A 24,879-nucleotide genomic window follows, 5' to 3' on the forward strand; every position below is an offset into this window, starting at 1 on the left:
CTCTCTCTCTCTCTCTCTCTCTCTTCTCTCTCTCTCTCTCTCTCTCTCTCTCTCTCTCTCCCTCTGTGTGTGTGTGTGTGTGTGTGTGTGTGTGTGTGTGCGCGCGCGCGAGCGCGAGCGCGCGTGCACCAAATCCCCTAGAACTGGAGTTACAAGAGGTTGTGAGTTGCACAATATGAGTGATAAGGAACTAAATTTAGTTAGAGTATTATGTGCTTTTTGTTTCTTTGTTTTCAAGACAGTGTTTCTCTGTGTTAACAGTCCTAGCTGTCCTGGAACTCACTCTGTAGACCAGGCTGGCTTCAAACTCACAGAGATCTGCCTGCTTCTGCCTCCTGGGTGCTGGGATTAAAGGCGGTGGCCCGGCAAGATTCAGTTTTATATGAAAAAGTTATTATATAGTTTCACTATATAGGAGCTTGGGTGGAGCTCAGTAGTAAAACACTTGCTTAGCATGGTCCAGACCCTGATTTTGATTCTCAGTGTAGCACACACACAAGTCTAAATATGTAAAGAGTTGAACAAATAGGGACCTAGACTCAGAAGGGAGGGTTAGAGTGTACTTTAGTGGAGAGTGCTTACCTATACACAAGAGGTCTGGAATTTATCTCCAATGCAATGCTGAAAAAAAAAATCAGAAATACTACACTTTTACAATGCTATTATCTAAGTTAAAAATCTTATGCAAATTTTTCCCAGGGTTCCACCATGGTCTTTTATAATAAAAGCGTGGGGGGTGTCTTTTTTTTTTTTTATCTGGTTTGGGATCTCATGTGTGTATGTGGAGAGTCCTTTTACCTGGTTTGGGATCTCTTGGGGGGATCCTTTTACCTGGTTTGGGTTCTCGTGTCATGTCAGATTTGTCCTTCATTAAGAAGAACTCCTCAGTCTATCTTTCATGACCTTTAACTAAAATATTATGATTTTTTTCACTCATTGGCTTAGGAAAAGGAAACCCATGTATTACTTTAGAAAGACAAACGTATTTCTTCCAGTTTTGGCCAGATCCTTAAAACAAAAATTTAGGAATTATGTGTTTTCAAATCTCTCCTTTGATATTGTTCGTGTTACCTTTTTATTTATAACACGCATTACCTTGCAGGGCATATATATATCGTGCTACGGATCTCCCTCCCTAGACTATAATCTGGAGTCAGAGAGTTTAAGTTTATATACCAACGTACTCTGAAGCCAAGCACAGTGCCTGGCATTTGGGAGCGGTCAATAAAGATTTGTTGAACGAATTAAATCAGAAATAGCTCTAAGCCTTCTCTTTTAGTCTGGCTTAAAAGCACAAGAAAAGGAATGGAGGGAGCTGCAAGTGGGCTGGCTGGAACTCGATTGTGAACCGGGAAGTGGTGAAAGCTTCCCAGTCAGCAGGGACTTCATTCCAAGCCCCAGATCAGTCAGTCAGGTCGCCCTAGTAACAGGGTCCTGGTCTGTAACTGGGCGATGTCTGGGGCCTGACATCTCAAATCCAGAGTGAAGCTGATGCTGGGCCAGCATTCCAGCCTGGGCTAAGCCTCCCAGGGACTAAGCTGGCCCAGTGCATCGCTCCCTTCCTCACCCTCTCTGATCTCCTCGGTTCCGAAGCACTCACCTCATCCACAGCCTATTCTAACTGTCCCAAGGCTGCACGTTTCTGCACTCGACAAGTCTCTCATCAAACTGAGACAAGTTTTCTGGGGAGAAATTAAGAGTCATTCTCCCGGAAAGTTTCTGTCTGGGGAGTGGGCGGGTCCTTTGACAACCAGGGCTTGGGTGATAGGCCGTGACTACGGGACAAGTTCCGCACATCCCTCATCCCCTCGTGCCCAGGGAGTGGGAAGCAGAGGAGGAGGGAGGATGCGGTGACTCCGGGTGCGCCCCCGGTGGGTCCACTCCGCCGCACACACCGCCTGCCTGACCGACACCCGGAGCTTGAGCATCGTTTTAGGTACCCGACCTACCGACGGTGGCCGAGGGCGAGGCGCTCTCGCGAGACTTCCGGAAGCAGTGGCGTGGCGCCTGCGGACGCAGTTACCATGGCAACCGGGCGGCGCCTGAGCGCGCGGGAAGCAGGCTTAAATCGGTAGAGAGGGCCGGCCTGCTTGGTCCTGGAGACTTTCCACCTCCGCTCTGGGCCCTCGAGGCCATGGGTCGGGTCTCCGGGCTCGTGCCCTCTCGGTTCCTGACGCTCTTGGCTCATCTGGTGGTTGTCATCACTTTATTCTGGTCCCGGGTAAGACGCGGGCGGGACGCGCGCGGGAGGCGCGCGTGCCCTCCCGCCCCTCGCATGCCCATCCTGGAGTGGACCCGGCTCAGCTCGGTCCACTTCGCCACAGCTCCCCGGCCCCTCCCCACCTGTCCCGGCAACCCTGTCCCTCTTGACTTTGCTGTCTTTCTGCCCGGCTCACCAGGAAAGCAACATCCAGGCTTGCCTGCCTCTGCAGTTCACCCCCGAGGAATATGAGAAGCAGGACATCCAGTGAGCTCCCGGGTTGGGGTGAGAGCGCAGGGGTCCCCAAAAGGCTTCCGAGGAAGCCCTGATCAACCCCTTTGTTTTCTGCAGACTGGTGGCAGCGCTCTGTCTCACCCTGGGCCTCTTTGCGGTGGAGCTGGCCGGCTTCCTCTCAGGAGTTTCCATGTTCAACAGCACGCAGAGCCTCCTCTGTATCCTTTCGGCCTGCCCAGCGGTCCAGTCTTCCCACCACTTCAGACCTTTTGGGCACAAGTCTCTGCACAGGTGGCAAACCGAACCTCTCTAGGTGAGGGGTCTTAGTCAGTATGGGGAATTTATAATAGTCTTCAAGCACTTGTTAAACCCTGTTATGAACCAGGTTCTGGCGATACCCAGATGAGAGTAACCCCCGCCCCCCATTAACGGGGAGGAAGAAACACCATGCTGGAGAGTGTGCAGAATACAAAGCAATTTGAGAACTCAGAAGGAACCAAGAAAATGAAGCACACAAAATAAGGTTTTTGATGGCCAGATGTGATGCCACAGGCCTTTAATCCTAGCACTCGGGAGGCAGGAACAGGTGAATCTCTGAGTTGGAGGCCAACCTGGTCTACAAAGTGAATTCCAGGACAGCCATTGCTACACAGAGAAACTGTATCAAAACAAAACAAAACAAAAACAAAACAAAAAAGGAGGAGGAGGAGGCTCTTGACTCTTGAACTGTGGACAAGGAGGACCAGGCACTGGAGAGAGTTCTGCAGTGTATCAGGCCTGTAAGTATTTTTGTGGGGCCTAGGGTTTATGTGATATAAACCTCCCCAGACATATGTGGTGTTGCCCTAGATATGTAGAAGGGGTCAGTCCCTTTTGTTTGTTTTTTTGTTTTGTTTTTGAGACAGGGTTTCTTTGCATAGCCTTGGCTGTTCTAGAACTGGCTTGTAGGCCAGGCTGCCCTTGAACTCGTAGAGATCCTCCTGCCTCTCCAAGTACTGGGAATTAAAGTTGTGCACCACCACCTCCCAACTGAGCTCTGGCCCCTTAAGAGTAACTGTCCACAAATTCAGAAGGCATGGCTGCCAACTCTGGCACTTGCTTTATGAGAAGGAAACAAGAAATGAAGCCAGGGCCAGATACCAAAGGGGCCCATCACTCTCTGTTAATTTCCTTGACTCTGCTGTGTTTTCAAGCCATTGCAGCCCACTGTAGCGCATCTGTGGCCCTGTCTTTCTTCATATTCGAGCGATGGGAATGTACCACATACTGGTACATTTTTGCTTTCTGCAGGTGCCGTAGCCGATGTTTTAGAATAGGGTGGGGGTGGAAGGTCTACCCTAAATCTGAAGACATCCTCCCCCGCCAGACCTTTCCTGCAGCTGTGAAATCAATAGTGTTTTGAAGTTTCATACCCATCCCCAAACCCAGTCCCATATACGGTTTGGAGGTTGGGGTATTTGTGTTGGAAGGGGCCTTGAACCCACCCCCTACTTTTCACAGCGCCTTCCCAGCTGTCACTGAAACGGCATTATTCATCGCTGTCTTTGGGCTGAAAAAGAAACCTTTCTGAACACGACTCGGGCGTAGGGACCAAGCCTGGAAAAGTGATGAGCTTCCTCCGGTTGGTGGAAGAAGAAAGGCCTCAGTTTTCTCTCTCCCAACTGCTTCTAAACAGAGGATGGCAGTATTGGGATAAGATCTCTCAAATCTTGGGTTATAGTTATTAGAGCATTGTTTTTTTTTTTGTTTTTTTTTTTTTGTTTTTTTTTTTTTGGTTTTTCGAGACAGGGTTTCTCTGTGTAGCTTTGGTGCCTATCCTGGCACTCGCTCTGGAGACCAGGCTGGCCTCGAACTCACAGCAATCCGCCTGCCTCTGCCTCCCGAGTGCTGGGATTAAGGGCGTGCACCACCAACGCCCGGCTATAAGAGCATTGTTAATAAAATGCATTTTATAATAAAAGCTAGGCTGATACTATTTTTCAGAAGACATCTGGGTGGGCCAAGAATCTGGTGTAAAAAAAAAAAAAAGGCTTTTATTCTGGTCTTACTATTCGTGAGCTCGTAGGTGATCCTTCTATTTGGATTTTTACGGTACAAGATAGACGGAAGTAAGTGGGCGGGGATATGTAAATAAGCACCGCATTTAGGCTTTCTAGCTTGCCGTATGTGAGCGGAGCATTCTGGGAGGATTTTATTTCTCTTTTTTTGGCCCGGAATGGAAAATAATTTATACTAAGTGATTTGCAAATAGATATTACTCTAGGGTTTCAAGAACCCTGAATCAGTGGATTTGTATTAAAACTGTCACATTCTCACCCTTGCTTTAACCGGAAATATCTCTCCCTAATAAGGAAAGGGCTCGCCACGTTTTTTATCGTCAGGAGGTTAATCCTTACCTGTTCCTCCTTTTGGAGGGCAGATAGAAAATGATGATTGGAGCTTGCATGATTTGCTGATTAGCATTTCCGTGCAATCAGGACCTGACAACATCCTGGTTGCTCCTCTCTGATTCTCTGACGATCACACTTTTTAATTGTGTGGTAATTGATAGAACTCTATAAGAAGTCTCAGGGAACGTACCACTGCCGCGTTGGTCTTGGCTGTCTTTCTTAGTAACTATATACCATGCTCAGATTTCTGTGGCAGCAGTGCGGTTTTCAACTAGTGGGAAACCTGATTGGTGGTTATTTAGTATCTATCAGAGCCCTCAAATCTTTCGGTAGTCTTGGAGAAGGCCGCCATTCCTGCTCGACTTTACCAAGACATAGTCTTACCTCTGTGACCTACATTCATTCAATAACCTAACCATAGGCAAAACACTGTTAATAATAATAGTGAGGGAAGAGATGAGATTTGACCCACACTCAGCTTTGGGAATACAGAGGCAGGAAAGAAACACTCTTCTAGTACTCCCAGAGTTTTTAATCTTGTAAATTGTGGTACATGCTACCAAAAAAAAAAAAAAAAATGTTTCTTGGCAACACTTAAAGTTATAACCTGAGAGCCACCAAAATACTCAGGTATTGCTGAGAAACTTGAGTACAACTCGAAGAAGTTTACACCCTTGCATATGTCTTACTGAACGTGGAGAAAAAATTGCTTTTTCAGGAACTTTACTGACAGGTTGCCAAATATAACTGTTATTTAAATTTAAATTTAAACAGTGTGAACTTGCAATTAAGTAGGTTATATTTGCGCTGGAGGTACAGCTCACTGGTAAGTGCATACTTGCTATGCTATGCCCTGGGTGAAATCCTCAGCATCAAAAACAAAAACAAAAAAACTTAACAAATGAATAAATGGATGAGTGAATAAGATATGAGAGGAGGAAAGGGTAGTAATAAAGAGCAGGAATATGATTAACGTATGTTACATACATGCATAAAAATGTCACAGTGAAATCCATTACTTTGTGTAAATAAGCTAAAGAAAAGTAAAATAGCCTGGTGTGGTGCTGAGCTCTTTTAATGCCAGCACAAAGGGGCAGAGGCAGCTGGACCTCTGTGAGGATGAGGCCAACCAGGCCTACATGACAACTTCCAGGCCCTCCAGAGTTACATAGTGTGAGACCCCATTTTAAATTAATTAATAATTTTAAAATGTAGAACTGGGCAATGGTGGCACAGCCACACCTTTAATCAGAAGCCAGAGGCAGGCGGATCTCTGAGTTTGAGGCCAACCTGGTCTACAGTGAGTTTTAGAACAACCAGGGCTGCATAGAAAACCTGTCTTGAAAAACCAAAACAATATGAGTGTTTTATCTGCATGTATATATGTCGACAATGTGTGTTCCTATGGAGGCTAGGAGAGGGCAATAGATCCCTTAGAACTGGAGCTATGGGTTGTTGTGAACCACACCATATGGGTGCTAGAATCCAAACCCAGTTCCTCTGTAAGAGCAGTGAGTGCTTTTAACCACTGACCATCTCTCCAGCTTCAACTTAGACTAGAATAATGAAAAACAAGCCAAAACAAACAAACAAAAAACATAACCACTATAGCTCTTCTCTTGTGCTCTGGAACACTGAAGTTCTTCTTGTCCTACTAGCCCTGACTATATTCATTGTTCATTCTCCATCTCTCTCATAGACATCCCTTTGTAAGTTGAATAATACCCCACTGTACATATGTACCATATTCCGTTGACCCATCTTCTGTGACTGAACACTTGGGATGTTTCTCCTTTGGTTTTCATAAATGATGCGCTGTAGTTGTGAGGGTATACATATCTGTTTTCAGTTCTTTTGGAAACACACATAGACAGAGGTATTGCTCAGAGGTACAGTTCTTGCCTGACTTACGGGAGATTCTACATACACTTACACACATACATATAAATAAAAATAAAACATATATGTGTGACTCCCAACTTGGTGCATTTTTCTTTGTTTTGTTTTCCAACACAGGGTTTCTCTATATAACTGCTCTAGCTGTCCTGGAACTCAATTTGTAGACCAGGCTGGCCTTGAACTCTCAGAGGTCTGCCTGCTGAGTGTTGAATTAATCACTGGATCGGGGCATATGGGATCCCGTTCTTGGCCAGGTTTATGCCACTTGGTCACCCCTGAAGTAAAAAGAGGATTAGGAAGGAGTGACTGTCAGCCTCTTACTGAGCATAAAGACTAAGAATGGGGCATTGCAAAAAGTCTAGAAAGCTACTAACATCACAGCAAAACAAAAAATCTGTTTCTGATGCTAACTGGTAAGTCCTCTAAGTATAGATGAGGGAACTGAGGCAGAGGGAGGGTGGATGACTTTTGGTGGGGGGGAAAAATCTGGTTCAGAGCTGCTGCTCCACAGTTACAGAAAAACCAGAAGCATCTAGTTGGTATTTAAGGACTAGAGAGGAGACTAGGGGTGGGGGCTAAGGATACACCTCAGTTGGGAGAATGCTTACCTAGCATGCACGTGACCTGAAGTTTTGTCTCCAAGGCCACAAAAACTGAGCATGGTAGAGCAATCCTTCCTGTAATCCCAGTACTTGGGAGATAAGAGATAGGAGGATCAGACAGACATTCAAGGCCATCTACACAGCAAGTTCCAGGCGGTGTGGAACATCTGAGACCCTTTCTTAAAAAAATAAATAAATATGTGTGGCCACACACATCAAACATACCAAATAAGTCAATAAAATGTAGTGAAGAAGTAGCCGTAGTGCCAGGTGGCGGTGCCACTGGGAATGCTATGAAGTCCTGAGTTTAATCCTCAACTTGCACAAAGGAGGAAGAGGAGGAGGAGGAGGTAGCAGTAGTCAGCAAAGAGATAGTGCTCACCAACACTGATCTAATGGGCGGGTGGCAGCATAACAATGCTAACACTCTGGACTAGCCTGCACTAATGTTACCTCTGACTCTGCCCTCCCCCCCTTTTTTTCTTTTTGAGGAAAGGAGGATCAATGTTGGGATCAAGATGTTTACCACCATGCCAGGCTTCTATTACCTCTTTTTAAATTTTATTTAAATTGGGGGGAGAACCAGCTCATGTTTAATTGTGGTATTTTTAATTTGTACAAGTTTTTGGCACCTCCCTCCCCTATATAGTCTCTTTAAATTACAGGAAAACAACACCAAAAAATATGGACTGCTTCAGGAATGTGTGCGTCATTCTTCGCAGGGGCCATGTTAATCTTCTTTGTATCCTTCCAGTTTTAGCATACATGCTGCTGAAGTAAGCACTTATAAAATGCTACAGCCAGTGTATGTAAAATAGTCATCTCCTTGTGAAACAAATCCATCAAAGCTCAGAGAGGTAGATGTGATGAACTGACAAGCAGGAATGTTTTTCAGAGCACACGTGTTACAGGAAGCTTTGTACAGACTTCACACTTAGTTTTCTTAAACCCACTACTTCATAAAAGTGCTTTGAGAAACCTTTGAAAGATTTGCACAAAAAGGAGCAGAGGAGAATGCTGAGCCCTCACTCAGCAGGCAGAACTGTTTCAAGCCTGCCGCTGCCTGGGGAACCTTCTCAGGTTGAGCTCAGCCTCCACTCTGAGCCTTGGAACCACCACCCTCTTCATGGTCTTGATGCTGGAGGAACCCAGCATGGAACCTCCAGAGCTGGGCCAACTTGTTCATCCCTACAAGGAGCAGCAAGGTCCTCTGGTCTCACTATGTAGCCTTGGCTGACCTTTACCTGTGCACTCCTGCCTCTGCATCCTGAGTGCTGGAATAAAGATGTGCATCACCAAAACCCCGGCTTCATTTGTTAACATTTGAGACAGGGTCTTACTATGTAGCCCTAGCCAGACTAGAACTTGCTATATAGATGATCTTTCCAATAATTTCAACTCTTGGGATTATTTTTTAATATTTTTTGTGATTCATTATCAGGAAATGTTTGATTGGTATATCTATTTTATATACATATACACCAGAGCCGTGTCTTAAAATTTTGGGGGGAAGAAACTTTAAGAATCCCTGCAATAGGTGGATCTCTGAGTTCCAGATCAGCCTTATCTACAGAGTGAGTTCCAGGACAGCCAATGCTACACAGTGAAACCCTGTCTCAGAAAAAAAGAAGGAAGGAAGGAAGGGAGGAAGGGAGGAAAAAGAATCCCTGCTTTAGTACATGGCCTCTGGAACATTTGAAATAGCTCTATCTTACGAGGCTGCTGTGGCGGCTCAATCTCAGTGTTCAGGAGACTGAGACAGAAGGGTTGCTTGAGTTCAAGATCAGCCTACATCAAACCTCAAACACACATACATGCATACCCACATTCAAGAAAATAATAACTTTAAATATTTTTTATTAATTTTAATTATGTGTATGTGTTCACATGTGTGTGCTTTAATGAAGGTGCCTTCAGAGGTCAGAGGCATTGGATCCACCAATCAAGAGTTACAAGCAGTTACAAGCCCCCACTGTGGGTGCTGGAAATCCAATTTTGTTCTCCTGAAAGAACAGCAAGTGCTCTTAACTACCAAGCCATCTTTCCAGCCCCCAATATTTTTTTTAGTTAAAACAAAGGAGGCTGAACTCATATATCCATCATGGAAACAAAGAGACAAAAAAAAACCAACAACAAAAACAAAAACAAAAACAAAAACAAAGAAACCCTATGACAGAGTTGAAATGGAAAAACTATTAGCTTTCTGTCATCTTTCAGACTTCTGGGTCCTTCTATCTACATTCATCCTTCCTTATCATCTATATTGCCCTTTCTTTGTCCTGGTCCTAAATTGTAGACAATTCTTTTTATTTTCCCATCCCAAAAGAATTGACTTTTGAGGACCGGGCTGTGGTGGCAGCTGCACACACCTTTAAAACTAGCACTTGGGAGGCAAAGGCAGGTGCATAGATTAATATAAATGGGTTAAAGTATAAGCTAGTTGAGATAAGCCTAAGTTAAAGCCTGAGTCTTCAAAATTAATAAGAAATCTCTGTATCGTTATTTGTGAACTAGTGGTACGAGAACACTCGATACAGCAGGTAGATACACTTTCCTGACAACCTGGGACCCACACAGGGGAAGGAGAGAACCAGCTCTCCAACTTTGACCTGAACTCTTTACTAACTGATAATTGATTGGCCAACATTACCCTCTGCCCTTGCAGGTGTGGAAAATGCTGTTCATTATACTATGCTGTCTTTGTTCTTCCTTGGAGCTTTATCACAGCAGAGAGTTAGCCCTATCCCAGTCACCAGGTGTGGTTGCAATCTTTCTTAGTTACCTCATCCTTAGCTCCTTGTTTGTCAGGCACAGGAGGTGGTATCCTAGGTGGAATCTTCTTATCAGAAGCCATCTTTATGGTTTAATCTGTTCCAATTAGCTGCATCAGGCCGGGCAGTGGTGGCGCACACCTTTAATCCCAGCACTTGGGAGGCAGAGGCAAGTAGATCTTTATGGGTCTGAGGCCAGACTGGTCTACAAAGTGAGTACCAGGACTGCCAGAACCACACAGAGAAAGCCCGTCTCAAAAAACAACAGACAAACAAAAAGACCACGTAGCTACAAGAGTATATGGAAGGACACAGTGTCCTACTTAGGTTCCTCAAGCACTTTGTGGTGGGGAGGGACAGCTGCCTTTGTCGTTGGCCGGAGCCTTGTCCTTGCACAGCCAGCTGCAAATTCTTTTACCCATCCTCCTCAGTGCTCCTATCCATCCTCCTCAGTGCTCCTATCCATCCTCCTCAGTGCTCCTATCCATCCTCCTCAGTGCTCCTAATGCTGCCACTTTAAGCCCTAAGCTCCTTTAACTCCAGCTTCTGTTCTCACTGCTATACACCTGAGCAGCTTGCCCCTTTCACTGTGGGCCCTTCTCCTTCACTACCTACAGAGAGCTAGCTCTTTCTCACTAGAACTTGGGAGGCTAAGGCAAGAGGATACGAAGTCCAAGACATGTCTGAGCTTCATAGGGAAACCCCACCTCAAAACAAGTCAATGTTCAAAGGTGCTTTCGATTTTTTTTTTTTTTTTTTTTGCTTGTTGAGAGAGGGTCTTACTATATATCTTTGGCTGACCTGGAACTTGATATATGTAGACCAGGCTGGCCTTGAACTCACAGAGATCCACCTGTCTCTGCCTCTGAAGTGTTGGGATTAAAGGCTCTCAGATTTAGTTCTTTTTTTAAGATTTATTTTTAATTATTTGTATGTGTCTGTGTATGCACATGTGCATTTGAGTGCGAGTGCCCACAGAGGCATTGGATCTCCTGAAGCTGGAGTTCCAGGTGGTTTCCAACTGCCAGATGTGGGTCCTCGGAAGTGAACTGGAGACCAGGCTGGCCTCGAACTCACAGAGATCCGCCTACCTCTGCCTCCCGAGTGCTGGGATTAAAGGCGTTCGACACCAACGCCCGGAACTCAGTTCTTTTTGTTTTTCGAGACACGGTTTCTCTGTGGCTTTTTGGAGGCTGTCCTGGAACTAGTTCTTGTAGACCAGGTAGGTCTAGGAACTCACAGAGATACACCTGCCTCTGCCTTCTGAGTGCTGGGATTAAAGGCGTGCGCCACCAACGTCCGGCTTTGGGCATGATTCTTAATTGCTAATTGACATAAGAGGATCTGGCTCACTGTGGGCAATGCCACCACGGGCAGATGAGCGTAGGCTCTTTAAGAATACTGGCTGAGAATGACACAGGGAAGCAAGGCAGTAGGCAGTGGCCCTCTGGTCCTTGTGGTTTCTGCTTCAGTTCCTACCACCAGGTTCCCACCCTGGTTTTCTTTCATAATGGAGTGAAGCCTATAAGGTTTCATAAACTCTGTCCTCCACAAGCTCAGTGTTGATTAAAGCAACAGAAAGCAAGCTAGAGCAATCAATCCTCCTGCCTTCTGATAGCTGAGATTACAGGTGTTTGCAGCCACACTCAACTCTGGGGAGTTTTTAAAATAAATTTTGAGTAGATTATATATTTATGCATAAATATATGATTTATATTTGTGATAAGAGATATAAGAGAATACTATAAAAGAATACTGGCACATTTAACTGTACAAGAAAGTTGGGATGGGGTATAGCTCAGTGGTAGAAGGCATGCTTAGGATACACTAAATTCTGAGCCTAATTCTTAGTTCAAAACATTAACACTCTGCACAGTAGCTGGTGATGGTAGTGCATTCTGATAGCTCCGGAGAGTGAGGCAGGAGGATTACAAGTTTGAAGCCAGTCTAAGAGACTTGGGTGACACATTGTCAATAAAAACAAGCAAACATATAGCAACAAAACTTATGCATAGTAAAAAAAAAAAGGCAAAAGTTAAAAGCCAGATGATACTGTTGAGAAAATATTTGTAAATCATTTTTAGAGAAAAAGTTAATGCTGACATAAAAATCTACAGATCTCTAAGAAAAATACAAAAAACTTAAAAGCATACAATAATTTTTGTTTTTTTGAGACAGGATTTCTCTGTGGCTTTGGAGCATACAATAATTTTATAGGCATTTCACAGATAAGGAGAGTTAAAAGAACTATTAAACATGTGTAGTGGGCTTTCTTGGGCCACCAGCCCCCAAATCATGACAGAGACTTATTATTAATTATGAATGCTCAGCCTTTACTTAAAATTGTTTCTAGCTAGCTTTTTATTTCTCATCTTACTTAATCTACCCATTTCTATTAATCTGTGTGCTGCCTGGGGCTCATTTATCTCATCTATGTGCTGTCTGTCTGGGCCCTTGCTGTCTGTCTAGGCCCTTGGCTGGCTCCCTTTTCTCTCTGCTCACCAGCCCCTCCTATCCCCCTTCTCTGCTTAGCTATTGGCCATTCTGGCCCCCCCCCCCACATTCTGCTTTTTATTAGACCAATCAGTTGCCTTAGGCAGGCAAGGTAAAACTGCAACACTGTCTTTACATAGTTAAACAAATGCAGCATAAACAAAAGCAACACACCTTACATAATTAAACAGATGCAACACATCTTTACATAGTTCACAAATATTCTAACCCACAACAAACATGTGAAAAGGTCTCATATCATCCACCCTATGAGAAATGAAAACTGTGTTTAGTTAATATGTTTATTTATGGCTGAGGCTGGGCGGTGGTGGTGCACTCCTTTAATCCCAGCAGAGGCAGCCGCAGGAGGATCTCTGTGAGTTCGAGGCCAGCCTGGTCTACAGAACAAGTTCCAGGACAGACTCCAGAGCTACAGAGAAACCCTGTCTCAAAACAAAACAAACAAAAAACCCAACCCAAAACAAAACAAAAAAATGTTTATTTTTAAGATTTATTTTTACTTATGTGTATGTCTATGTCTGGGTGTGTATGATGTGTGTGCGGATGCTTGAGGAGACCAGGAGAGGGTGCTGAGTCTTCTGGAGCTGGAGTTAAAAGTTGTGAGCTGCTGAATAGAGACTGGGGACTGGGAGCCAAGCTTGGGTCCTCCAGGAAAGCAGCAGATACTCTCAACCACGCCTAAAAGGTTTCATAGCATCTAGGAGATGTGGGTAAACAGGCCTTACCTGTTTGCTGGGTGGGAAGAAAACTTGGTAGCACACCCCTGGAGAGCAACTTGGCAGTATCCATCAAAATCACAAGAACCTTTGGGTTTGGGATTTATTTTTCCAGCACTAGGGTTGAATCTAAACCCAGTGGTGCTAGGCAGGCACTCTACTAATGGATTGCATCTCTATTTCTTTTTTTTTTTTTTAAGATTTTATTTATTTATTATGTATACAACATTCTGCTTCCATGTATATCTGCACACCAGAAGAGGGCACCAGATCTCATAACGGATGGCTGTGAGCCACCTGTGGTTGCTGGGAATTGAACTCAGGACCTCTGGAAGACCAGTCGGTGCTCTTAACCTCTGAGCCATCTCTCCAGCCTGCATCTCTATTTCTTTACTCTTTTCAGTTTGATATGTTGGGTTTCCCAGGCTGACCTTTACTCTGTAGTCTAGACAGCCCTGACACTTGTGATTCTCCTGCCTCACCCTCCTGAGTACCTGGATTAGGTCTCCCACCAGGCCCATCTCCATCTATGGTTTGATTTCCTTTTTTTTTTTTTCCTTTCTTTTCTTTTTGGTTTTCCCAGAAAAGGTTTCACTGTGTAGCCCTGGCTGTCCTGGAACTACCTCTGTAGACTGGACTGGCCTCAAACTCAAGAGATCCATCTGCCTCTGCTACCTGAGTACCGGGATTAAAGTGTGTTCTACTGTGCCTGGCTTTGAGCTAGGATTTTCATATTTAGAAATTTACCCTACATATTTTCGTATAGGTAAAATCGGAATGTGTAGAATGTTCTTGGTAGCTTTGCTTAGGTTGAGCCGGGCATTGGTGGCACAAGCCTTTAATCCCAGCAGAGGCAGGCTGATCTCTGAGTTCGAACAGAGCAAGTGCCAGGATAGGCTCCAAAGCTACACAGAGAAACCCTGTCTTGAAAAAAAAAAATCTTTGCTTAGGTTGGCTTAAGGTTAACAATGACCTAAATGACTGTGTATAGTGGATCAATTAAATCATGTTATAGCCATACGGCAGGGTACTACAAATCATAAAAAATGTGAATATTGTACCCTACATATAACAGAAAATCTCCAAATTATGTTAAATGGAAAATCGTAGTGCAGAGCAAAACAGTCTATATAGATTGCTTACATTAGGACGAAAAGATTAAAGACTATGTCTGGAAGGAGGCCCAGGCACTGGGGTGTCAGTTGTTGGGAATGGGGCACCCGGGACTCAAGAACAGAAGCCGTCTTTTGACCTATGTGCTCTTCTGAAGTTCTGAAACTCTGAGTAAAACTTATGTATTCATTAATTTGTTTTGGGGACAAGGTCTACCTGTATAGCCTGGCTGGCGTCAAACTCCTGCATACTTTCTTTCTGAGACTCTTAAGTATTAGGATTACAGGCATGTGCCTCTATGACCAGCAAAAAGTTTTTGAGGTGATAGGGGCTCAAACCCTTGAACATACTAGTCAAGCACTCTACCACTGATCTACATTCCAGCACTAAATAACTTTTTATTTTATTTTGAGACAGGGTCCAACTGTCTCTACCTCCCCAGTGTTGGGATAAAAGGCCATACCACCACACCAGGTCCTAAGAAACTTTAAAAAAATAAAAGCACAGGACTGGTTAGCTGGTTCAGCTTGTAAACTGCACGCTGCCAAACCTGACAGCCTTTGTTTAATCCCTGGTATCAACACGGTAGAAGGAGAAAACCAACTTCCAACAAGCTGTTTTCTGACACCCCCCCCCCGCCCCCAACAAATACAATAAATAAATTGTAATAAGAAATAAAATAAGTTCAGTGGTGGTGACACACATCTTTAATCCCAGCACTCAGGAGGCAGAGGCAGGAGGATTTCTGTGAGTTCAAAGCTAGCCTGGTCTACAGAGTGAGTTCCAGACCAGCCAAGGCCTGTTACACAGAGAAACCCTGTCTCAATAAATAAATAAATAAATAAAATGACATTTGAGTGTCTGTCTGTCCAGGTCACTAACTCAATTTCACCCTCAAGGAGTGCATGTGTTTTTTTTTTTCTTAATAAACTATTTTTATCACTCAAAACAAAACAAAACATTCTCTTCTTCCTTCCTTCGTTCCTTCGTTCCTTCGTTCCTTCGTTCCTTCCTTCCTTCCTTCCTACAACTAGCTCTTGTAGACAAAGCTGGTCTCCAACTCTCAGAGATCCACCTGCCTTCTTTCTTTCTTTCTTTCTTTCTTTCTTTCTTTCTTTCTTTCTTTTTTTTTTTGAGACAGGATTTCTCTGTGTAACAGCTCTCTGACTGTCCTAGAACTCTGTAGACCATGCTGGCCTCCAGCTCAAAGGGATCCACCAGTCTCTGCCTCCTGACAACTTTATTTTCCTTAAAGACAGGGTCTCACTATGTAGCCCTGGATGGCCTGGGACTCAAATTGAGGTACCAAAAATTAAAATTAATAAAAGTTTAAAAACTTAAGCCCTGAAAAGGAAACGTCTAATGGAAAAGGAAAATTTAACTCCTTAAATCAGGAGTGCCATGGCTGTCGCCTGATCCCATGCTCTCAGAGAAGGGGAGCTAACTGTCCACCACTCCTGTTAACATTCCTTTGCTAATTACTGGCCATAAAGATCCCCCAACCCAGGGGATAACTGACAGACCCTGTGACCCTGCAATCCTACAAGCTCATGCCCTGTCTTATCTCAGTCAAATGTATCTCCCTTAAAATGTATAGTTACTGACTAACTCTGTACTTTGTATGACCTTAAGTAACCATGGAAACTCTGTAATTTGTGGCCTTCAACCTTATGGTCTGCCCCTTTAAAAGCTTCTCTTTTTGGCTCATTTGCCTGACATGCAGTGAGATCCTAGCTGGCCAGCTTGAAATAAAAAGAAACCTTTTGCTTTTGCATCAGAGTGTCAACTCCTTGGGTTAGTCTCTGGGCTCTGAGAACTTGGCACAACAAAATGAGATCTGCCTGCCTTCCCCTTGAGTGCTGGGGTTAAAGATCGGCACCACCACTTTCCCTACTTATTTATTTATTTATTTATTTTGAGTCTTACTTAGTACTCTTCACTCCTGATATGGTGCTTTGTATTTGGGTAGGGAAACTACACAGATGAAACAGATACCATTTAAAACAACTAGGTGCCATGATATAGGCTTGTAATTCCAAAATTCAGTAGACCAGCCTGAACTATACAGTGAGACCATGTCTCAACAAAGAAATGGGTCCAGTGACATGATTCACCAGGACCTGCTGCCAAGCTTGATGACCTGGGTTCAGCCACAGAATAAGGTGGAAGGAAAGAAAAGCCTTTAAGTTGTTCTTTGATGACCACATATGATTTCCCAATAAATAATACAATTTTGGGGGGAGTTCTCTGTGGCGTTGGAGGCTGTCCTGGAACTAGCTCTTGTAGACAAAGCTGGTCTCCAACTCTCAGAGATCCACCTGCCTCTATCACCCAAGTGCTGGGATTAAAGGCGTGTGCCACCACCACCCGGCTAAATAAGGCAATTTTGAAAGCAAACAAGATAGCTAGGAGTGGTGGTGTGGTGTTTTAATCCCAGGACTCAGAAGGCAGTGGCAAGCAGATCTCTGTGAGTTCAAAGCCAGCCTGGTCCATATAAGTAAGTTCCAAGGCAGCCAGGGCTGTTATATAGAGAAACCCTATTTCAAAAACCAAAACAACAACAGAAAGGAAAAAAAAAAAAAACCTAAATCAAAAAACACCACAAGATAATACTTTTATTATTTGTGTGGGTATATTTTCTAGAAGAGGGCTTCATCCCCTGGAGCTGTAGTTGTAGGTAGTTGTGATCCACCTACTGTGGTTGCTGGGAACAGAGCTCCTCTGGAGGATCAGCAAGCACCTCTTCTCCAGCCACAAGGTGTGACTTTTATGTGTATACGTTATCCTTACTACAAAGACTTGCCGAAGGGATGCCAATAGGGCTGGGAGGCAACATCCTATAGTAGAGCTTTTTCTTAAAATGCACAAGACCCTGATTTCAACACCCAACATTGCAAACACAAGCAAGGAATCAAACCAAACCTTCCTGTCTGTGAGGAAAAGTCAACATGAAACCAAACCAAATCAAAAAAAGACCCCATCGAAGCAATGCTCTAAGCTTAGCTCTGCCCAAATATGTCAATAATGTATCAGTGTGTCAAATGCTATCAACATTCATAAGGGTACAGCTTGTAATAGCAAGAAATTGGAAACAATCTAAAAGTTGATGAGAGCTGTATTGAGAGGACAAACAATAAGGTCCCAGAAATTAATCACTGGTTTCTCAAGGTTTGACTCATGAGGATGGAAGGAGTTCATGAGTCAGTGTGGGAATGATCCAGCCCCCTTCAGCCCCAACTTAAAACGCTGTGAAGAGGATGACAATGGAAGCAAGCTTTTATTAAAGTGTGACCTCTGTATGGCCTACATCAGAACCCTGAAGGAGCTTCTTAGGAGTAAACCTTGGGCCAGGCGGTGTTGGTCCATGCCTTTAATCCCAGGACTTGGGAGGCAGAGGCAGGCTGGTCTTGAACTCAGAGAGATCTGCCTTCGGAATTCTGGGGTTAAAGGCATGTGCCACCACCACCACCACGTGGCAGCTTAACCACTGAACCATCATCTCTCCAAGCCCCAGTCTTTCGCTTGTTTTGAGACAGTATCTCATTTGGCAGACCCATCTTAAACTCTGAATTCTCCTACTTTACCGTCAAGCGCAGGGGTTATGAACATGCACCACTAAGCATAAAAAGAGCTTCAAGAACTGGGCCTAGCAACTCAACTGTCAATCCCCTGAAGCAGGCAAATGTAGACGAGACCCTTTGAGATTAAGGCTCTCCGTTATCCAAATACTGCCTGTGCTTCGGCTCAAGTCTGAGTCTCAGTCGTACTGTTTGCAGAAAACATTCTCTACACATTTCCAGGTGAACCGGGTCGTTCCACCGCAGCCTCCTCCCACCCCCAGCATTGATCTAAATTTAGAATTTCTTAACACCGCAGTGGAGATGGGCTGGGCTGGGCTGTACAGTGACAGTTCTCTCTCTGAGTCCTACTGGGTCCTTTCCACTGTTAACTCTGCTATTGCTGTCCCCAGAATCCCCTGGGAAGAACAACTTTCCCAGGGATATGACTAGGCCTAACCTCCCCAGGTTTGTCTGTGACTCTTGTCTCTTCCATAACCTCTGCCCTTTGCAATTGGCTAGACAACATGAGTATCGTCCCTAAACCAGAGTCTGAGATCTTACTGTTTCCTTTCCAGTCGAGGCAGAGCTGGGCTGTGTGGGGGGCTCTGCTTACAGTTGCTCTTTTCCCACTCTCGAGGATGTTTCCTATCTAGACACTAAAACATTTAAACTTGAAATAATGGAATTTGGCATCTTTGTTCTCTGATTAGAAAGGGGGTCTCAGGGACAGAAAACTAGAGCCTCACGGCTGATCTGAGACCCCCCCACCGAAGCGGCTCTTCTCACCAGCTCAGCCTCACGAAGAGCAGGCTCATGGCTTCTCCTGGGAGAGGGAGGCAGCCAAGAGCGAATCCGGCCCCAGCACACACTCCCCTGCTCATTCACCTCCCCCAGACAGCTGGGAAATAACACCTCTCACGACACAACCGGTCCTGGGGCGGCTGCTGAGAGGGGGTGGGGCACTGCTGCAGCACAGGAGGATCTCACACCCCGGAGGCCCTGGAGTGGGAGGAAGGACGCCAGACCCTGCCTGTCTTTGAGATTAAGGCTCTTTTGGGGATGTAATAAATACTCCCACCTCAGAGTCACTAGTCCTCCCCTAAAGTGCCTCCTTCACCCCGGAGGCTTGCTAAATAGACAGCTGGCTCCCTGGTCCTATCTCTAGATGTAGGATGGGAGTGTGTGCAGCTGCTGTGGCTGTTTAGCGTACTTAAAATGGAGCAGTCAGGGATGGACCAGGTCTAAGATAATCTCCTATTCTATTGTCTAGATCAAGCCATTGAGCAAATATTTATTGACTGTCTACATGTGTGATGTATTCAGTTGGTTCTGTCAAGGCTGGGCAGTTGACCCCAGTCGGGGACCAGCCTGCGCTTACCAGGAGGCACAGCACCTCCAGGCAGCCTTTGCCCTTCCTGGAGTCTTTAGTTTGTCTCATCTTTGTGGGGCCCCCTCCAAGGACACCTGGTCTGAACTTTATCTGTGAGGAGGGGCAGCTTTCACAGTTCTTAGTGTGTGTATGTTTGTGCATGTGTGTGTGTGTGTGTGTGTGTGTGTGTGTGTGTGTGTGTGTATGCGTGTGTGTGGGGGGGGTCGGGGGGGTTGTCTTCTGTTACTCCTTTTGCTCATACCCTGCTAGGAAATCAGAGGCCCGAGACCTCCCTTGAGCCATTCAGTTGCAGGGTGATGATGATGGGTGAGGTCAGTTCTCACAACTCCCCAACCCCAGCGTCAGGATTCCAGTTGTCAGTATTGCCCTGGCCGCTTCTCATTTTCCACTCTGAGGGAAATCCACCCTTTCCAGGAGCTAAGGGCGGGTCACCAGGTGTTGGGACCAGTTGTAGGGCGAGACCTTAGGCTGTGTGAGGTAAGGACCGGTGTATCAGCTTCAGGGATGAGGGAGGGTGTAGTTTAGGGGTGAGGTGTGGGTCTCGGTTGTGGGTACCAAAAGAGGCAGGTGGCAGATGCCTTGGGGGATGGCGGTGGGCTTGCGGGCCAGGCCCACATCGTAGGGTCGACAGAGCCGACTAGACGACCCCAGCCCCTGCAGCGCCCCGCCCCGCGGTCCGCTAGCGACGTGTCGCCTGCCGCGCCCCGCCCCCGCCGCAGTGCCCGGATGCGGGTGACGTGCGGCCGCCATCTTCCAGTCCCGGGCAGCCAGCGCCAGTCGGAGCCAGTGCGAGCCGCCGCGCGCCGCCGCCGCCGCCGCCGCCGCCGCCATCACTGCCTCTGCCAAGTCTCTGCCCGCTGCCCCCGCCATGTAAGTCGGCCGCCCGCCCGCCACTCGCCACCCTCTACCTTCTGCCCCGCGCGGGCCGCCACCCCGAGGAGTGGGCCGGGAAACACGGGGGTCCCGCCCGCGCCTCTCGTGCCGCGGACCGGGCTGGTGTCCGTGACTGCGCTTGGACGCCCGGAACCGGTCCCGGGCGGTCTGGCACGGGCGATGGCCGCAGGAGGGAGCGGACCCAGCGTCTACCCGCCCCGCCCCAGCCACCATGGCTGTCAGTCATTTCGGGTCGACCCCGGGCAGCATCTCTGAGGTCGCTTTCCTTTAACCGGCGGGGAAATTGAGGCATAAGGAGGGTCTCTCAAGGTCACGCAGCTCAACCGCAGCGGGGCCGTAGAATGGCTGGGTTTCCCATCGGGTGGCTTTCCTCCCGCAAGGGAGGACTGGAGGGACTATGGATGGACAGGTGGATGGGTGGAGCCCCGGCCGCAGGGCCCAAAGGCCCTGAATCTTAATCCGTTTCTCCTCCGTAGGTCGGCTACCGCTGCCACCGTCCCGCCTGCCGCCCCGGCCGGCGAGGGTGGCCCCCCTGCACCCCCTCCAAATCTTACCAGTAACAGGAGACTGCAGCAGACCCAGGCCCAGGTGGATGAGGTGAGTGTGTCAAAAGTGTAAGATGATGGGACTGGCAAATAGGTGTGGGAGCCCATCTTGGCTTGAAGGTGATGACAGTTTTCACGCTTGTGGGTTTTGGGTCAGAGCCCTGCCTTGTCCCAGCTCCGTTTCCCTGTCAGCATGCACTTGGAAGGGCTGTGGGGTGATAATCAGTTGTGCTAGCTTGGGGTGTGCCAGCTGGGGCAGGTGCGCTCTGGTCAAAGATGAGGGTGTTGCTGTGGTAGCTGAGGTGTATGGCTGCAGCATGCCCCTGATGTGTGCTCCTTGCATGTCCCCAGGTGTGCTAGGCATGTTCTTTGTATGTCCTTGGCATGTTAGCCTGGAAACATCGGGGTGCATGTTCCATGTGTGGCACATGGGCACGTGTTCAAGAAGTGCCCTCCTTGAGGCGTGCCTTGGCACACCCCCTGCCTCGTGGACCCCTCCCCCAGGTGGTGGACATCATGAGGGTGAATGTGGACAAGGTCCTGGAGCGGGACCAGAAGCTGTCCGAGCTGGATGATCGTGCAGATGCCCTCCAGGCAGGGGCCTCCCAGTTTGAAACAAGTGCAGCCAAGCTCAAGCGCAAATATTGGTGGAAAAACCTCAAGGTAAGGGGGACGGAGATGGGGACAGGTAGGAGGGCCAGTGGGTGACTGGGGTGTCACCATTGGTCTCATGGACCCTCCCTCTCACTCCTAGATGATGATAATCTTGGGAGTGATTTGCGCCATCATCCTCATCATCATCATCGGTGAGTGGGGCAGGAGTGGCCAGGGCCCTTTCCCGGGAGAGGTAGAGGCTTTCCCTGTGGATTCTGGGTTTTGAAGGTCATTAACCTAGTTTTTACTCTTCAACAAAAACACATTTTGCTGCTATTGGCAATTCTGATTCATCAAGAGCCAAAGCACTTGGCTCTTGTCTAGCCTTACTTTGCCTAGTTCTGGATAATTTCTGTTAAGATTTTGAAAATAGGAATACTGGGTGGGACCCCCGGCACTCTACTAAGAACCATTTGGGCCTCAGAGCCCAGTCTGGGCTACTAGAACTGGGGAGCAGGAGACAGTAAGGGTTGAGGGGCTCGGACACCACCAGGAAACCAACTATTTCACTATTTGAGCATTTGTAGTCACATGCCCAGTAGATTAAAAGTTTTGTGCCCCTTTGTCCTATCATGGAGTTTACAGGATCTTAATACCCACTTATCAAGTCCCTTTGCTATATAGATGAAGAAATGAGACAGAGAGGGGAAGGGATGTCAGACAGTGGGGGAGTGGGGAGGTTTGGAACAGGGCCAGGCCTGACACGCTGCTTTCTTTCTCTTTCTACCCCTCTCCCTCGTCCTCCTCTTACCCTCTCTCCACAGTTTACTTCAGCACTTAAATCCCTGAGGAGTCTGCCCTGCCTAAGAAGGGCCTCTCTCCCACCCCCAGCCGTTCCTCCACCTCTCAGCCATATCTTTCAGCCCCCCTCCCTTGGATCCGTGTGTGTGTGTGTCCGTGTGTGTGCCCCCTGTAAATAGCCAGCTGTTATTTATACATATATAATATTATATATATTTGGTCTGTTTGTAGTTTTATTACTAGAAGATTTTTTCCGGTTGTCCTTAACACCCCTTCCTGAGGTTCCCCTCACCTCTCTCTCTCTCATCCTCTGTCCCTTTTCCTCTTCTCCTGATAGCCCTAAGTCCCTTCATTTGCATCTGCTATGCAATAGCCCCTTTTCTTCCCTTGGATTTAACTGACCCTTCCCCTAGCTTCCCTAAACAATTCCTGACCCTCCCAAGACAAAAAGCAAACTCCACAGAAACAAACAAACACTCCTACCTGTCCAGGCTTCCCTAGGTTGCATCTTTGAATCCCTTGGAAAGCTCTGAGACTGGTCCCACTTGGTCCTAAGAATCCCAGAATCCCAAGGTTTTCTGGGAGCTTCCAATATATTAATTAGCTTATCACTTGCATAATGTCCTTTTAGTTTCCTTTCTGTTCCACCACTCTTTACTCTTCTGTTTTTCCTTTCTTTTCTGAAGAGTTAGTCTCCATTGGTCCTCTAATCACACTTCATTTGCACGACATTACCTGCAGGTGGTGGGGAGCCTGGGCTTTTGGGGAACCAGGCTCTGGGCCCCAGAATTGCCCCCTCCCAGCCCCTCTAGTCTAGTTTACCTCCTTTACCCCATTTTCCAAACCTGTTGTACCCTCCTCTCCCTCCCCCCAGCCGGTGTGTAAGTGTCTTGGAGTTCAGTGTGTCATGATGGACCAATAATTCTGCCACTCGGAGTCTCTCCCTACATTCCTGCTCCCCAGTTTTCATGTGGGGCACTCAACTGACATTCCCAGGGGGTCTCCCTCCCTCCCATCTGCCTGATTTGCCTCCTCCTCCCACCAGGAGAATTGGGGATTGACCACAATCTGATTCTTTGAGGAGGGGTGGCTCCAGTGTGTGTGTGTCATCACTGCCTTGGGGAGGAGTAGGACAAAATAGAATCCCCCCAATTCCTGCCTGAAACCTCTGGCCTCATCTTGCTAGAGGTCGGACTGAAAACTTTCCTCCCCAATCTGGGGAGGGGTGTTGCCCCCATCACTGCCCAGCTCCTTTGACTGCCCCCCTGTATTCAGGGCGGGGGTATTAGTCACTGCCAATATGTGTATGGGACTTGCTGGATGATGGGGATCCTGGCCTTTCTCCAGGGCTGTTGAGCCCAGAGAGAGAGGGGGAGAGAGAGAGAGAGAGTGCAAGCTATTCCCTTTTTGGGTGAAATGACAGAGGAAGGATCTGATCTTTTTAAATGGCACAGTTTTAGGGGTCTGAGGGTATACAGCTCCTTAACCTGCCACTGGGGTGGGGAGTATCCCCAGAGTCTTCCCCCAAAAGGTTTTCTGTGTGGAGGGGAACCAAGGAGATCTAAACTGTGGTGTGAAAGGGTAGGAGAGATGCTGGGGGTGGGGGTGCTTGTGTTCTAGACCCCCAATATTATCCCAGTGTCCCCTGCCTTCCTTCTTCCCCTACCCCATGCCCCCGATTCTGTGGCGCATCCAGATTGTGAAAATGTACAATAAACGTGTAATGAGTAACCAGGTGGTGTCTACAATCTCTTTCTTAACCAGTAGTAAGAGTATTGAATCTTCAGTTATAGTGGGGTGGTTGAAAAGATTCACTGGGAGGAGCTGGCCTGTTGCTGCACGCCCTGACCCCAATTGGACCCTTGCAAAGTGTGATTCACAAAGTGGCCATGTGGGGCACCAGGAGACAAGAATTGAAAGTATCACTAAAGAACATGGGATCTAAGCCAGGTGAACTGGAGTATGCTGCTACCATTGAATTCCTTTATCTCTTAAAATTTGCTCTGGTTACCCCTTAGGCTCTTTCATAGCCATCCACTCCTGGGCTACTTCTGTAGATGGCTTGATGAATGCATGAAAGGGTCACCCTTATGAGACAAAGCCAGCTGTGGCATAAAATGGCATACCTCCCTTGCACTCTTATGGGATTTTGTTTTAAGATTTATTTATTATGTATACACTGTTCTTCTGTTCTGTCTATATATAGGCCTGCTGGCCAGAAGAGGGCACCAGGTCTCATTACAGATGTTGTGAGCCACCGTGTGGTTGCTGGGAACTGAACTCAGGACCTCTGGAAGGGCAGTCAGTGCTCTTAACCTCTGAGCCATCTCTACAGCCTGTGGGATTGATACTTTAGCCCCTCTCTTGAACTCTCAAAGCACTGTCTCCATGTATACACTTTAGGGGCATCAAAGAGATGTAGCTGTATAGGAAAGAGGCAGTGTTTCTGGTTGTTCTCTATATTCAGGATATGAGGGACTAGTCACTGCCTGTGTGTGGGTACTTGGTGGATGATGGTGACTCTTGCCTCTTCAGGGCAGTTGAACCTAGAGAGAGAGAATTGAATGGCTAAGAACCACCACTAGGCTGACCGTTGGTGGCGCACGCCTTTAATCCCAGCACTCGGGAGGCAGAGGCAGGTGGATCTCTGTGAGTT

The 24,879-nt window shown here is 46.8% G+C and overlaps 1 protein-coding gene and 2 non-coding genes across 4 annotated transcripts; 2 read left to right on the forward strand and 1 right to left on the reverse strand.

Annotated features, from left to right (window-relative positions):
* The first annotated feature begins 4,808 nt into the window (after window positions 1-4,808).
* LOC113832632 lies at window positions 4,809-4,944 on the forward strand. Its single transcript, XR_003487400.1, has one exon. It is a non-coding gene; the product is annotated as a U8 small nucleolar RNA (small nucleolar RNA).
* A 3,059-nt stretch (window positions 4,945-8,003) lies between these two features.
* LOC113832626 lies at window positions 8,004-8,109 on the reverse strand. The gene has a single exon (XR_003487386.1). It is a non-coding gene; the product is annotated as a U6 spliceosomal RNA (small nuclear RNA).
* A 12,005-nt stretch (window positions 8,110-20,114) lies between these two features.
* On the forward strand, window positions 20,115-23,957 carry Vamp2 (vesicle associated membrane protein 2). 2 transcript variants are annotated; one of them, XM_027427056.2, is made up of 5 exons: window positions 20,115-20,259; window positions 20,760-20,880; window positions 21,333-21,491; window positions 21,583-21,634; window positions 22,247-23,957. In XM_027427056.2, coding segments are annotated over exons 1-5 (351 nt in total). In that variant the 5' UTR covers window positions 20,115-20,257; the 3' UTR covers window positions 22,264-23,957. The 2 variants fall into 2 exon arrangements, with proteins under 2 accessions (XP_027282857.1, XP_035303760.1); XM_035447869.1 differs by having other exon boundaries at window positions 23,098-23,957.
* The last annotated feature ends 922 nt before the right edge of the window (window positions 23,958-24,879 follow it).

This window comes from Cricetulus griseus, chromosome 7 (assembly GCF_003668045.3).
Source record: "Cricetulus griseus strain 17A/GY chromosome 7, alternate assembly CriGri-PICRH-1.0, whole genome shotgun sequence".
Taxonomy (NCBI): Eukaryota; Metazoa; Chordata; class Mammalia; order Rodentia; family Cricetidae; genus Cricetulus; species Cricetulus griseus.

Excerpts from the sequence above, each read along its gene's own strand:
- Vamp2 (XM_027427056.2), top strand. Across the intron at positions 20,881-21,332 it reads CCCAGGCCCAGGTGGATGAG|GTGGTGGACATCATGAGGGT; the intron begins GTGAGTGTGTCA and ends CCCCTCCCCCAG. Across the intron at positions 21,492-21,582 it reads ATTGGTGGAAAAACCTCAAG|ATGATGATAATCTTGGGAGT; the intron begins GTAAGGGGGACG and ends TCTCACTCCTAG.